This window comes from Mus caroli, chromosome 4 (assembly GCF_900094665.2).
Source record: "Mus caroli chromosome 4, CAROLI_EIJ_v1.1, whole genome shotgun sequence".
Lineage (NCBI taxonomy): Eukaryota > Metazoa > Chordata > Mammalia > Rodentia > Muridae > Mus > Mus caroli.
Genome location: NC_034573.1, coordinates 56,335,124 through 56,350,347, shown reverse-complemented (window position 1 = coordinate 56,350,347; position 15,224 = coordinate 56,335,124). Strand labels below are relative to the sequence as shown.

General features: G+C 48.1%; 2 protein-coding genes across 3 annotated transcripts; one reads left to right on the top strand and one right to left on the bottom strand.

The window, feature by feature from the left end:
- Positions 1 to 611: 611 nt before the first annotated feature.
- Slc31a2 (solute carrier family 31 member 2) lies at positions 612 to 12,481 on the bottom strand. Of its 2 annotated transcripts, none has more exons than XM_021159211.1 (4): positions 12,336 to 12,481; positions 6,306 to 6,372; positions 2,920 to 3,109; positions 612 to 2,038 (listed from the first exon to the last, which is right to left on the bottom strand). In XM_021159211.1, exons 1-4 carry the CDS (start codon positions 12,339 to 12,341, stop codon positions 1,870 to 1,872), a joined length of 432 nt encoding a protein of 143 aa, XP_021014870.1. In that variant the 5' UTR covers positions 12,342 to 12,481; the 3' UTR covers positions 612 to 1,869. The 2 variants fall into 2 exon arrangements, with proteins under 2 accessions (XP_021014870.1, XP_021014871.1); XM_021159212.2 differs by lacking the exon at positions 12,336 to 12,481 and adding an exon at positions 7,335 to 7,721.
- A 2,257-nt stretch (positions 12,482 to 14,738) lies between these two features.
- On the top strand, positions 14,739 to 15,220 carry LOC110293332 (sprT-like domain-containing protein Spartan; the record flags this gene model as incomplete). Its single annotated transcript, XM_029476434.1, has 1 exon — positions 14,739 to 15,220. A coding segment is annotated over exon 1 (471 nt), but the record flags the coding sequence as incomplete, so codon positions are not given.
- Positions 15,221 to 15,224: the final 4 nt, after the last annotated feature.

The window sequence follows — 15,224 nt, the reverse complement described above, 5'->3', positions numbered from 1 at the left end:
CTGAGTTCCTGTGTGGTAGTGAGGATGGAGTGAGGCAATAATTGCATCAAGTGCGGCACTGTCCAATTAGTCAGCACCTATAAAGACCCCCTACTCCACTAAAGTCTCAAATACCGTGACTGTAATAAATCAGTATTGAGAAACCTGACAATCACTCATGGAATTGTCCATCCCAACAGTGCCCCCAGAGCAGATGCTGGCCAGCACAGGCGGTCACAACTCCACTAGAGTGGGCCGCGGCAGCAAGCAACACCCACAGGTGTCCTCTTCCACACCTGTGACACTTGCTTCTTACTCCAAATAAAAAGATGACCAGGGTTTTGTTTCTGCTCCCCAGGATGGGAAGGTGCTAACTCTGAGGCCAACATGGGTGTTTATAGTCTGCATGACAGTTATTCTTCTTACAGCAGGCACTTGTTCCAAGCAGTAACTTGATACATGAACCTATCATGACTAATCTACCCACAGGCATATTTCCAGCCTCAGTTTCCCTGCACACAGAGGTGTCTTTATCACAGGCAGCCTTAGTCCTTGGTCTTACAGAGTGTCCACCAGTGCCTGCATTGGTAATGTGTACTAATGGAAAGAGAAGAAACGGAACAACAAACACAGACTGTTCAAAAATAGAAATTTATTAAAGTGTATTTGTTTTTAATTCCCCAAACTTCTTAAAACCATCTTTTCAATGGGCCCATGAGGTACTTGAACACAGACATTATAAAGTATGTAGCAGTGATTGTCGTGTGTGTGTGTGTGTGTGTGTGTGTTTTACTGTGTATCTCAGGCTGGCCTGCAACTCTCTGTGTAGCTCAGGCTGGCCTCAAAGTCGCAATCTCCTGCCTCAGCCTCCCATATACTGAGGATTACAGGTATATGTCCCCATTCCTGTCTTAACTTTTCTGTGTAAAGTGAAAAGGCTCAAATATCTAGAGTCCACCAAACTCTTACAATGGCCTAGCTTTGGTTTGACTGCTATTGCACCCTCAGTCAGTACCCAGCCCCAGCACACCCCTGCTGAGTCAGTACTAAAGTGACTGACTCACATTTCCTACCAGATCATTAGGAGTTAGCAGTAAGAAAATATAAGGGGCAGTCAGCGCTGTTATCAGATGCTGTCCTCTGTGGTGCACACAAGAGGCTCAGGCAAGGCTCTGACCACTAACCTGCTGCAGGCAGTGCTGTCAGACAGGAAGAGCTCATCTGTACACAGGACAAGCCCACAGCCTCAGTAACAGTTCTGGCTCTCTGCCTTTAATCAGCATCAGTCTTCCCTCGAGAAGGGGAGACAAGTCCCAACAGACACTGCCATCCATCCTGAATACAATGAGTTCATTAGAAATTTTGTTTTGTATGAATGTGCAAAACTGCCAACCAGGAGTTGAAAATGAAAAGCTTGTTTTGTCAATGACAATCCTCATGTGTTCCAAGGCAAAAAGGTGAGAACAAGGAGCTGGCGTGGTCTGTCCCCTAAAGACGAGATGACCCTGACATTAAGGCACAAAGCAGAAGAGAGTATCCAGGTTCCATGGCCTTGACCACTGAAGCTCTTTGGAAAACTTTAATTTGCAGTCAGAGATCTGTGTCACAGGCTGGCCACCCTACCTCCAGCTTCTGGTCTCTCCATGTTTCCTTTGGTCACAGCTACTTGCTTAAGGCACCACAGGAGCCTGGGCCCTAGAGAGGCTGGGGAGGGAGGTAGCTTCAATGGCTTCTAAGCTCCAGGGACCATTTGCTGGTTTCATCTCAAAGTCTCCAGGAACTGGGAAAGAGGTGAGCAGTGGCCACCATAAGGAAAAGCAGCTGAAGTACAGTGTCTGGAACAGAGGCCCCAGCTCTCTCCAGCCCTCCGCACTGCACATCTCTGGCCCACTAAGTCATGTTGAGAAGTGGGTAGGCTAGGTAGTAGCCCACAGCCGAGCCCAGGACCACACCGAGGAAAATCCAGGTGTTGTAGGACATGACAGCCAGCATCACAAAGTAGCCAATTACCACCTGAATGACATGGACTAGGGACTGGCCAAAGTAACACCAAAACCACCTAGACATAAAAGAGAAACAAATTAGATGAATGGGAATAAGCAATGTGTTTTACTAGGGAGAGAAGGTCCAAGTCACAGCGTAACATCTAGCAGAGATGTCTCTCCAAAGAGACATCTCTGCCACATTTCACTCTATGCTTCCTGCTATCCTAGGCAAATGGGGAAAAACCATTATGGTTTATGTAGTCAGTTCTGTCTGATAAGGGATAAGAGGAAGTCATTGAGAAGGCAGTGTCTCTCCCCTGAATTGAACTTAGGAAGTGGGGTAGCAATGAAAAGGACAGGGACTTTGATGCTTCTGATGTTAAGTCTGGCCTACCACAAGTCTCTGAACCTTTTTGAGTGCTGGTTTCTGAAAGAACCCCTCACAGGGAGGTTATGAGGGCGTGAGGCGTCTAGGTAAGGTTGCTGGTGATGTAGCAGGCAGGCTTGTTAAACATACGTGAGGCTGCAGAGAGGGCAGACTGGAGCCTGTAGGTGGTGGCCTGATCAGAGTGGGACCAGAGCACAGAAAGGATGCCTCCCTCTCCCACCAACTGGGATACCAGGCTGATGGCAGTTCTTGCTTTAGTACACCTGCAGATCTAGGTTTGAGAGCCTGGCAAGATCTATGGAAGGGTCAAGAGCCCATGCTTACTGTTTGAGAGAGGTCTGCAGTACAGGTGTGAAGTTCCCTGCAGAAATCCTTAGGATCCTCCCAGGGACTGACTGATAGCTTTGGCTCAGACCCTGCAGACCCAGGATCTAGGTCATCTTACTAAATACTTCCTGGAGCCCAAATTATCTTTTTGTGCATAGAGTTAAAGTTCTCTGGGTGAACCCAACCACCTCTCATGATGAGGGTGAATGCTCTGGCTTTCCTTCCACCTAGGGTTTGTACCTGAGGCGGGTCCTATTGTCTGAAGTTGATCTGGAGCCTGTAGAATCCTGGTCTGGTCCCAAGATGAGCTGCTGGCTGTTGGTGGCAGGCAGGCTCTCCAGAGTCTTGTGGAGCAATTTGGCTTTGCCAACCTTGATGCCCTCATACAGTACAGCCAGGAGCAAGACTACCAGCACTGAGAGAGCCATGCCTGTGAAGAGGCCAAGTTGAAAAGTGTTTTGGAGTGCTCACCCTGTCTGGTGACTACAGATGACAATGTGACACGTTTCAAAAAAGCTAGGAAAGGCTTTTACATGTTCTCCTTATGAATAAATGATAAGAGTGCGAAGAGACTGATGGGCTAGCCCTGCCCTGAATGCACACAACCTGTACATGTACTGAAACATCACAAAGCACCATTTACAATGGACAATTTTTGCTAATTCAAAATAAATAAGCTGGTCAGGTGTGGTGGCGTGTGCATTTAATACCAGCGCTTGGGAGGCAGATTTCTGAGAATAAGGAGGAGGAAAGAGGAAGAAGGAAGGAAGATGAAAAAGGGAAGAAGGAAGAAGAGAAGGAAGAGGAGAAGGAACAAGGAAAGAGGAGGAGGAAGGAAAGGGGGAAGAGGAGGAGGAGAAGCAGCAGCCACTGCCAAGCATAGGCACAAGCTTGAATTCCCAGCACTGGGGGAGCAAACATAACCAGATTCATGGGCTTGCTGGCTAGCCCAACCTAGCTTCTGGAGTCAAGTCAGTTAAAAACCGTATCTCAAAACCAACAAAGATGTCATATGATAAATGATAGCCAAGGTTGTCCTCTGACATGCACACATAAGCAAATCCACTTCCACACATAAGTACACATGCATATATGTGCAAGTGCATATAAATAAAGAAGCAAGCTGGATGATGGACACAGCATGTACGTAATTCTAGGTCCTCTGATAGCTGAGGCAGACTATAAGTTCAGGGCTGCCTTGGACTGGAGAGTGGGTTCTAGGCCATTCTAAACAACGTAGTGAGACTATATCTCAAAATGTTAAAAGGCCTGGAAACAGTGCTTGCCTAACACAAGTGAGGTCCAAGGTTTGGTCCGCAGTGCCCTAGAACAAGAAGGTCAAGTTGTAGAGCTAGCCTGGCAAACACTGCTTCTCTGGACACTTTCCAGGGGCCTAGTCCAGGAGGCAAGAGAGCCCAATTTTCTATCCCTCTGAATCCACTCCAGTCACCTGCCTCTTCTTCCTCACCTTCATTAGGCTGAGACCTTCATCATCTTATAGGTTCATCCCCATATATCCCACCCATACCCTCATTCCATCCCAGGGTGGGAGCCATGTTCCTTCCCTTTAGCCTAGAGAGTCAAAGGGTCAGTCAATAAGGCTAGAAAAATGCTATGTAACTTCCAACTGTAGGTTTTACTTTTGTGTGTATATGTACACACAATATGTATATATGTGTATTTGTTCATGTGTGCATGTATGTGAGTGAGTAAACTGTGACCCTCAAGATTGTGTTATTTACTGCAAAAACCTGTTTCTACTTGTGGTATGGCTCAGCTCTAGCACACACCTTTAATCCAAGAGCTTTCTGTTTATTGTAAACAGGATTAAATAAAGTCAACCAAGGTCAAGAGGTGGAACACTCAGCCATTCGATAGAGAGTGAACACAGGAACAAACCACAGAGAGTAAAAGGAAGGCAGGAGGATGGAGGGGAGGAAAGTTTGAGGGAGGGACATCACTTTGAGAGGGCATGGAGGAGTTTCCTTCTGGGATGACAGCTCTAGAGGAAGATCAGCTGAGTGCCTTCTCTGCCTCTCTGAGTTAGCAGGCTTTCACCCCAGCATCTGGCTCCCAAGTCTCCACTGGCAAACTTGAATTATTGAGACTTCGTTAAAAAACATGTGTAGAGGCTGGGGTCAACACTAGGTGCCCTCTTCTATTGCTCTCTGCCTTGTTTTTGATACCGGCTCTCTCATTGAAGCTAAAGAGATGTCTGGAAGCCCCAGGAATCCTCCTACCTCTAACTTCAATGCTAGGATTATGGACTGTTATGCTCACCTTTCATATGGGTTCTGGGAATCAAATTTAGATATACATGCTGTCTCAGCAAGCTCTTTATCGCCTGAGCCATCTCCCTAACCCCTAGGGTAAGTATTTAAAGTCTCATGCGTTTCACCCATGTTCTCTTAGGATACCTGCTCTTAGAAGCTAGCCATTCTGCTATGAGGAAGCCTAGGCTACAGAGGGCACCATTGTGAGGCTCACAGGAGAGACCCAGGTGAGGCTGTAGTTCACAACCAATACACTCTCAAGAAGACTGTAACCAGCCACTGTCTGGCTCCACTGCACGAGGCCCTGAGTGCAGACCACTTAGTTAGCATGGTCAACCCACAGGATCTTGGGGAGATACTAACAAAAGTGTTCTACTCCACTCCTTAGTCTGCGGGGGAGACTGTGAGGTACACAGGCAGCTTGTTTCTGCACTCTCCTGCAGAAGTCCCCTTCCCCCTAGGCTCTTTCACAGCAAGAGCAGTGAGGCTTGCTTCCCTGGCCTGCCTCTGCATTTTCCCTCTGTAGCTCTGCTTTCCCCCACCCCTGCCCCCCTCCTGCCTTGCAGCAAGCTGGGGAGTTCTTTCCACCTCCCTGGCTGCTCCGAGAGGACTCAAGGAGCCGTGGGTGCCAGCCTGAGTGAGACAAATGACAAAACTCCTCAGCTTCAGTGACGCCAAGGCCAGCACTCTCCCAGATAAATAGGTGCAGCTGGTGCCTATCCTTAGAGAAAGAAAATTAGGGTCCCACGCTTAAATCATAGAAAAGAGGTAATCAGAGGTCACAGACAGTTATGGCTGGCCATAAAACTAGTTCCTGATAGCCCCACAAAAGACAATCTTTAATCCCCCTCTGATCCTCACAATTCCACCCTACCAAATGGTATCATGTGTGAGTTATGACTTACCTCCCCTGCCTTTCCTCCCCCGCCTTCCTTCCCCTTCACCCTAAGCATTCAAGGAAATTCTAACTATGCTGTATATTAAGTGTTAAGACATCTGAGCTTGGGGTCACACTCTGGACCTATGCTGTGGGGGGGTGGGGTTGCTATCGGAGTCAAGACTTGTAATAAAGGACTCTTATGCAAATTGCAGCAGACTGTGCAGTTCCTGAGCCCTTCTGGGTTTTCCCGATGAATCGGGGCATAACAGCTGGACAATGGCCATCTACTGAACAGAAGGGCCCATCTGCCATGACAGGCATCTGACCAATTTCTAGCCTGCTTTAGAATGATAAATGCGAACTTCTAGCTCACCATGCCTTGCTTGTCCACAGAAAATAAAGAGAACACAGGTTCTCTGCTGCCTGGCATGATAGACTTGCAAACTTTTAAGTCTGACCTTCCCAATTCTTACCTGTAGGGCTGTGGACCCTCCAGAAATCAAAGAGTAGCACGGCCTCATCTGAGAAGATGAAATGCATCTAAAAGAGATGAGAATATCCATCACAGGATGCTTGGACACAGAGGTCCCAATTCCCAGTGTTCTCTAGCAGCCACCTTCAGAGACCTTCTGGAGCTACAGGGCTCCCAGGCTAGAAAGGCCATTAGAGGCCATATGGAAGAGGAGGGGCTTGCCCAAGTGTGTCAGTAACACCTGTAACTGAGCCCTGCTATATGGGGAAGTAAAGATGGGGAGTGCCTACTCTCAAGACGCCAACCAGACTCCGGATGACACAGTATCCTTGGGTCATAAGGAGATATCCCCTCTGGTTCTCCAAACTCAGTAGGAAGCCCCAGGCCAAGCCTTTTGCTCAGTTCTGGAACACACTCCAGGAGTGAGCAGGGAGCCCTCTTTGTCCTTGTGAACCTGGACAGATGTGTTAGAGTGTCGTGCAGGGCTAAGGGCAGATGTCTCCCATCTGTACACCACACATCCACTCATTCACTAGACTCTTTGCTGACCCTAGTCTGTGGCCAGCATTGAGAAGGTGGGGAAGAGGGTGAAACACTTGCCTTGAATATGTGAGGCCCTATGTTCAAGGTTCAACCTCTAATTCCACTAAAATAATAATAATAATAATAATGAAACACACCGATTCAATCCAACTCACACTCCCTCACTCCCTCAACTCCATCTCATCTTTGGATAGGAAAAAGAAGCCCCAAAGGGAAAGGGATTTGCCCTGGGTGGGCTTCATAAAAGACCCTGTAGCTCTCAATGAGTGTTCCAGGGGAGAGGACTTGGGGAGAGAGGATTGGTTCTCAGAAAGGTTATGGGATTTTACACTGAGGCATATTTCCATGGGCAAGCAGATGGACAGATGGATTAGGTTAGCTGCAACCTTGTCTAGAAACTGCCATTGGGCATCCTGGCCACTTGGGAGTGAGAGACACAAGCTTGTTTGTAGGTGACAGCCACATATCACAAATCATACACATCTACCTTTTCCTTCTCTCCCCTTCTCAAGATGTAGGAGCAAAGGAGATAATAAAGACTAGTAGGATGTCAGTGGGCATGGGATTTCACAGCTCCAATCCCAGCTCTGGGAAGGCTGAGGCAGCTGCACTATTGTGAGTTCAAGACCACTTGGTTCCATAGTGAGTTCCAGAATGTGGGGGTTTAAGTAAGAATGGCCCCTGTAGGCTCACATATTTGATTGTTTAGTCACCAGGGAGCGGCATGACTCGAGAAGGACTAGGAAGTATGGCCTTGTTGGAGGAAGTGTGTCAATGGGCTTTGAGGTTTCAAAAGCCCACACCAGGCCTCTGTGTGTGTGTGTCTGTCTGTGTGTGTCTCTGTGCCAATGGATCAGGCTGCAGCTCTTAGCTACCGCTCTGGTGCCGAGCTCCCTGCCATGACGATGAATGACTAACTCTGAAACCTGAATTAAGTGCTTTCTTCTGTAAGATTTGCCTTGGTCATTGATGTCTCTTCACAGCAACAGAACAGTGACTGAGACACAGGTCAACCTGGAGTAAAGTGAGTTATCATCTCAAAACCATAAAAGGATAGTAGAGCAAACCAGATCTGTCAATCGAGGACTTTCGGGAGCCTGCGCCCCATCCCAGGGACGCTGTGAGAAGACAGAGTGCAGCCATTCACATGAGGGGACAGCCAGTGGGCTCTCTTTTCCATGCCTGTCAAAGCTAGAGGAATATCTCTCAAATTCCATGAAAACCACAGGCTCTTAAGACACTCTCTGAGAGATGAACTCTGTAATCAAGTAAATCCGAGAGCACCTGGACCTGGGCAAAATACAGCTTAACAGCTCTCTTTCCTGCTAGAAGGCTAGCCTAGCACCTTCTCCCTTGCCTGCTTCCCGCTCCGTTTTCTCGTCGGACAGTATTTAACTTGGGAGAGTGTTAATCTTTTATCTGTGGATGTGCTGTCCAGCAGGTGTTTTGCTCAGGCAGACTGGCTTCAGAGTCTGTGCTCTCAACACAACCTCTAAGGAAGCCCAAGGCCACAATGAGGTGGTGGCAGCATCAGGAATAGAACCCAGGTCTTCAAACCCGACCTTCATTTGCCATAAGTAAACAGACACTAATTTGTATTGAGAATCCATGGGCCTGCTTATTTGTCGTTAAAGATACCTATATCCATACCTATCTACCTGTTTATTCAGAGAGGGAGGGGGAGAGGGAGAGGGAGGGGGAGGGGAAGGGGGAGGGGGAGGGAGAGAGGAGAATCTTAATATGTATTGGAACTTGCTATGTAGACCAGATCCACCTGCTTCTGCCTCCTAAGTGCTGTGATTAAGGGAATGCACTACCTAATCTGACAAAAATATTTTTATTTTAATTATGTGTATAAGTGTGTGTCTCTGTGTGCGTTTTGTTTGTGAGTGCAGTGCCCACTGAGGCCAGAAGAGGATGCCACATCCTCTGGGAGCCAGAGTTACAGCCAAGTTGTGAGCTGCCCCAGGATGGCATAGGTTCTGGGAACTAGTCCTCTGCATAGCATTAACTGCTGAGCCATTTATCCGGTCTGTTTTGTTGTGTTTTAGTCAAGGTCTTGTGTAGCCCAGGATGGCCTTGACTTGAGAACAATTCTGAACTTCTGACCCTCAGAGGATGGCGTCCGAGTGCTGGGGTCAGAAAAATGCACACTTAGTTTCTGTGGTACTGGGGATCAGATCTATGGCTGTGTGTATGCTAAGCAAGCACTCAGCCAATTGAGTCCCTGACTGTTAGCTTTAATATTTCCAGAAGATGTGAAAATAGAAGAGACAAGGCCATGCTGGGAGAAGCTGTGATAGGAGGAAACCACAGGTGGAAAGATCCCCATGCACTCGCCACAGTGATGCTTGGGGCTCTCAAAGGATAAAGAAATGAAGCAAACAGGACTGTGGTATCCAAGGACAGGGAAGGAAAGCCAGTGGTCAAGGCTACAGCTGAAAAACAGGATGCAAAGCGGGTGGAAAGAGGTTAGGAAGAAAGATGCTGGAGCGGAACACAGGTGTGCACAGGCCTGGTTCTACGTACACAGAGCGAATTACAGGTGAGCCACTGAGTGCAGAGACTGCCAACAAGCTCCACGCTGCCCAAGCAGCTTAGTGAAGGACATCACGTTCCCTTAAGACCCCAGGGCTTTACTAAAAATACATGTGCCTGGGCCTACTTAGACCTGTCAATCAGAACCCAGGAGAAGAGCCAAACGATCTTAAGATGACCCATTTGAGGAAAGGGTTCTGATGCTCACTCTGCGTGGTACAGTTTGGACAGAACACAGAGAGATTCTGAATCTGTGCAGCCTGTCTCTGCCTTCCTCTTCTCATAGGAAGAGCCACACAGCAAGCTCCTAATGGAGCTCAGTCTCCCCACCTGTAAAATGAAGACTGACCCCCAGGAAGACGTCCCCTTGATCTGGCTTTACTTTCTCAGATCCCTGTGAACTTGATGCAGAGAGGCTCCCATTGTGAATTTCACTCTGACACTGAGGCACAATGACAAACAAGAGAAGACCAAAAAAAAAACAACAAAAACCCAAAAAACAAAAAACACAAAAACACTCCCCCCCCCAAAAAAAAAAAAAAAAACTATGTCTCTACTTGTGAGTAGAGAGGAATGTCTCATCTGTGTGTGTTCTATTCCCCATGTTTAGGCTTGACCCCTGTGGAACTGGAATGTTGGGATGGCTGTCGTACTTGGCACATAGGCCTTTTAGTTCTGACTTGCATCAGCAACACTGCTGTGCCTACACTAGAGCTAAACCGCCTGAAGACCCTAGATCTGCAGAAATCTGACTGAATAGCACCACCACTCAGCCCTCTGTCTCCCGAGGCCCTGCTCAGGCTTGCACCATGTTTAGCTCCCATCCCACCTTCGCTATTGCCAGGTGAGCTTTTCTATTCATTGCAGGCCCATGCACTTAGAGTCCTACAACTTTCCAGCTGACATTCTAGCTTCAAATTGTAGCATGTTCCATAAGCATTCTGGGTATTTCTGGGGCAGGTGTCTGTAGGGGTGTGCCTAGAGAAGTGGTCTGGTCTGAATCACCCCGTCCCCTGTCTACTAGGTACAGGTAGGTACTGGCCCTGTAAATTACGTAACAGCCTCAATCTGGAGACATGAGTAGTCACTTCAGAATCATGATGACTAGTGAGTGAGTACTTTATCTTCCTAATATGAAAGCAGCACTTGGCAGATATAAATAGCTAAAATAGTACCAAATAGGAAAATAATTTTGAGTTCCACCATCCGGAGGCACCTCGTTAGAATTCCACACGAATACTTAATGGCCTGGGGGAAATGCTCACAAAAGAATACGGTGAAGCAAACAGGCATAACTCCATGTATACCACAGGTGCCTTCATCGGCCTGCAGGAGAGACCTCCCACACTGTCTCTGCCAGGTGGAGGTTGTGCTCAGCATGCCTTCACCCAGTCTGGCTGGTAAAGCAGTTGGCGTGCATGAATGGAATGTCTTTGGTAGCTCATCTGGTCAACTGGGAGTTTCCACAACTCATTTTATTCTATCATCCTTGGGCCCAGGCCAACTACCTCAGGAGAAACAAAACAAAACAAAAACAAAAAAGCCAACACCCTTTGCATCCACAGGAAAATCTATAGACACCTCTCTCAAGCAATCTCTCCTTTCTTATGCTAGAAATGTGCAGGCTGAGACCAAGGAGAGAAGGCTGGGAGCATCTGAACCGCTTAGCAAGGGAGACGGAAACAGAAGGGGACAGGAGGGGACAGAAGCAGGGAGGAGCAGGGAAGCCCAGTGATGTCCTGGGAACAAATCCACCTGTGGGAGGAGAGGCAGCTGGCTGGGACAGTTGGGAAGCAGGAACAAGAGGCAGCTGTCAGGACAAACTGCAGGGTGTCCTCTCCCATAAGGAAGATTCCACTTCCTACTGAGTTCAAAACTACTGCCCCCCCCCCTTCCTCACTTCTGTATTTTGGTTAAAGAAAAGGATTTGAAATCAGCACACCCAGACTTAGGAAAAGGGACAGCAGCTTTCAGCTGGCAGGTCCTGCGGTGAGGTATGCAAGGGCAGAACCCAATCAAGTTCCCACTGGAGATAAATCTGCCTCTCTGGCAGTTTATCGAGGCTTAGGGCGGCACCTCACAGAGGAGGGACAGTGGCCAAGAAGAGAACCATTCTCAAGACTTGGTTTTTTGGGATTTTTTGTTTTGTTTTGTTTTGTTTTTTGTTTTTTGCTTTCCTTTTATTTGTGGTTAAATTTAAAGAAAAGTGCCTTCGTTTTTAACCAGACACCAGAAAAGGATGGAGGCCTGTGTGGTGCTGCTGACTGCCTGGAGACCTTTGTTAAGGGCTTCCCATCCATTTCCTGTACTAATGGATCTGCAGGAGGTGGGACGCCTCTCCAACAAACAGCCTGGCTAGACTTCCTGTCGTACATTCAGACACCTTTGTGACATGAAGAAACAGAGGATTTCCTCAGAGAGCAGAGTCTTGCAAGCTGTCATTCTCTAAGAGGAACCTCACCAGGAAAACACATCTGTTGAAAGCCCTACTTTCGGATTCATAGGAAAGATTGGGAGGTGGGGGAGTAACTGGGTCCATGTTAAAGAAACAGTCCCAGGAACCTGCCCAGGACAGGCCGAGCCGGGGGTGTGTACTCAGGGACTGAACCCTGCCGGCCCACTCTTGGAGGAAACCTGTCCGGAATGCCCTAAATCTGGCTAGAGCCTGGGAAGGGACGGGGGACAGCTGTCCTTGCTCTCCAACCCACCTGCAGCGTCCCAGCTGGGGCTGGCCTGGCTGTAGTGACTGACTCCTACCTAACAGAGAGGGACAAACTTCCAGAGCCACAGCTAGCTCTCCCTGCCGCGCTCCCCAGCCCTACTCCGCTGTGACAGCGGTGCTGACACATCCCTCCCCCCACTCCACCCCGGGGTCGAGAGCTGCAAGGATCTCCGGGGTACCGCCCAGCCCGTCCACCTTCGTCCCCTCCGCTGCACAGCGCAGACTCACCGGCATGGTGAGCACACTAGCCGGCCTCCCCGGTCGCGTCTGTCCGCTCGCTGCTCGAGACTCAGCCTGGGACTCTACTCAGGACTCTACTTGGGACTCGACTGGGATTGCGGCTGCTACCGCGCCCTGGCCACGCGAGTCACGTGGCCCGGTGAGGTGGCGCGCGGGCGCCTGGGAGTTGTGGTCCTCACTCGCGCGCCACCCCACGGCCCAGGCTACGCCAACCGCGGGGGACCCACGCGCACAACCCCAGAGTTGTGCGACGTCTCCGAAATCCCCAGCGGCCCGGACAACCTGTAATTGACCTTGCCTTGGCAATTAGCATGAAAATGTTTATTACTTTTTCTTTTTGATCAGATACCTTGCTAAGCTTAACACATGTTGAGTGCAAATCATCCCAGGAACACAATAACAACAAATTAGGAGTGCATTAAATCAACTACGCCCTAGACTGTCCCTGTCGCCACTTTATCTTCTACAATCTGATGAGCATACAGCAGTGCACAGTTGTAATTTTCTTTCTGTGTACATTCACACAATGATTACATTTCTATATTCCACAAGGTTTTCATCTTCCTTGTAGATAATTTTAAAAATCTTAGTTTATTTGGGCTACATTAACAAACTATAATAGACTTCGGGCTTATAAACCATGGACATTTGTTTTTCACAGTCCCCAAGTCCAAGATCGGGGCACAGATTCCATTACACCCCAGGGCTGCTTTCAGCTTACAGACTGCTCTTTTCTCATTCTCCCTCACACGCACTAGGCTGTATTTGTTTTCTTACTAGGTTGATAAACTTTTTCTCTCGTTAGTATTTTCATTTTTTGTGCATTGTCTTTTCATCTCACTGATTTAATTTTATCAGGAATATATATCAAACTTTTAACATTAATTTTTCCCTAACATCAAGAATCTTTCATATACGTTCTTAAACACACTTGGCAATCCTTTGCCAACCAATCTGCCCATACGTTCCCCTCCAAGAACTCTGACCAAGGGTTAGCTGAGACACTGAGACTGGAGTCGGACATCTCAGCTCAAATCCTGAGTTCTGGAGTATTAGCCATGAGGCCTCAGATAAACAGCTTTATACATCTGAGGCTCAGCTTCCTGATCAGATTTAAAAGTATATAATAGAGTCTATGTCACAGAGGTGTTGAAAGACTTAGATGAAAACACAGGTTGAATTCGCAGCATTAAACCTGGCAGTGGAGCCTTTGTGTGATAAATGGAAGCCATTGTCATTATTAACAGCAAATATTTCCACCCTGTGAGAGAGTCACCTGCAAAAGGTTAAGCTCAGGGTCACACAGAGTTTGGCCAAAGCTAAGGGGAGTTGTGCAGCCTCAGAGAAAACATATCTGCAGGACTCACGGGAGGGTAAAAATCTATGTAACCTCAGTGGCTAATGGGCTAGGCCTTTTGAAGCCTCTGGAACCCAAAAGCAATGGAGGGAGTTGGAAATGTGGGGCTACTTTTTATTGCTTTATGCCTCCCACAGTAGCAGCCATGAGTAGGCTCTTGTGCCAATGCAGGCCCCTTCCCCCTTATTACCCATGGAAAGATTAGCAACTTAGCCTCATTCATCCGAAGGTTTTCGTTGGCTTTGCCCCAATCTGATGACCTTCATACTTAGTTCTAGCTTCCTTGTGGATGTTATGGTTACAGCTTTTAATCCTGTATTCAAGAGCAGCTGGTTTCTCATAATCCACCAAAGACTGCCCTTTCCCTGGCTCCCAGGAAAAGGAACTGGACTCAGACACAGAATTCTAGACCTTAACATTACACCAGAGCTATCCACACTGGGGTCTATGTCAGGATTCTTTCTTTCTGGATTCTTTTTGGACAGCCCGTGGACTCACTTCATTCCCTTATCTCCACAGCATAGATCTGGTTCCTGAGACAAAATCTAGGCAGGAAAGGTGGCAGCATCCCGGAGAGAAGCATAGGGCCCTATTAACTGAGCACCAAGCTTACCCAGTTAGCTAGTAGTGGGGCAAATCCAACTAGCCATTATGTATTAATCTATCCTGCTCCTTAAAAAGCCTTTCAGGCAGCCTAGAGATGGTCCAGGAAGGAAAAAAGGATGAAATCTGTGAGGTAAAGAGTCTCAAAGATCGAGAGATGGCTTAGCAGTAGGAGCACGTGCTGGTTTCCCAAAGGACCAGAATTTGGTTCCCAGTCCCTTTCGGGCAGCTCCTCTCCTCTAACTCCAGCGCCAGAGGAATCCAGCGCCCTCTTCTGGCCACCAAGGGAGGATCTGTGCAACGGGAACCCATCAACTCAGTTTGGGCCACACTTGTTCCCTCCTGGGCAGGAGGGAGGGATCTGTATCACGTGACTCCAATTACGAGGCTTTGGTCTCTGTCTTTCTGGAATCCACCATTTCGACAGACTCTTTTGCATGAAATGATACATGCCTACTTATTTGTCACTAATAATGATAAAGACCGGGAAGGACACGGCCCAGAGTTCTGTAAACATATGCATCGAATCAACCAACTGACAGGAGCCAACATAACGGTCTACCACACTTTCCACGATGAGGTGGATGAGTATCGCCGGCACTGGTGGCGCTGCAATGGACCCTGCCAGCACAGACAGCCCTACTACGGCTATGTGAAGTGTGCCACCAACAGGGCCCCTTCTGTTCTTGACTACTGGTGGGCTGACCACCAGAAAACTTGTGGAGGCACTTACATAAAAATCAAGGAGCCAGAGAACTATGCGAAGAAAGGCAGAGGGGAGACAAAAGCAGACAAGCAGTCAGCATCGGCAGTGGAGAATAAAGACAAGCTGTGCCGAGGGGAGGCCCAGCTGCTCATCCCATTCAGTGGAAAAGGGTATGTTCTTGGAGACGCAAGCACTTGCCCTTCAGCTGGGA

Bases quoted from the DNA above. Each gene is read 5' to 3' on its own strand.
- Slc31a2 (XM_021159211.1), bottom strand. The intron at 3,110-6,305 runs GTAAGAATTGGG...GCCTCTTCACAG, and splicing joins GAGGGTCCACAGCCCTACAG to GCATGGCTCTCTCAGTGCTG. The intron at 2,039-2,919 runs GTACAAACCCTA...TTTTATGTCTAG, and splicing joins GACAATAGGACCCGCCTCAG to GTGGTTTTGGTGTTACTTTG.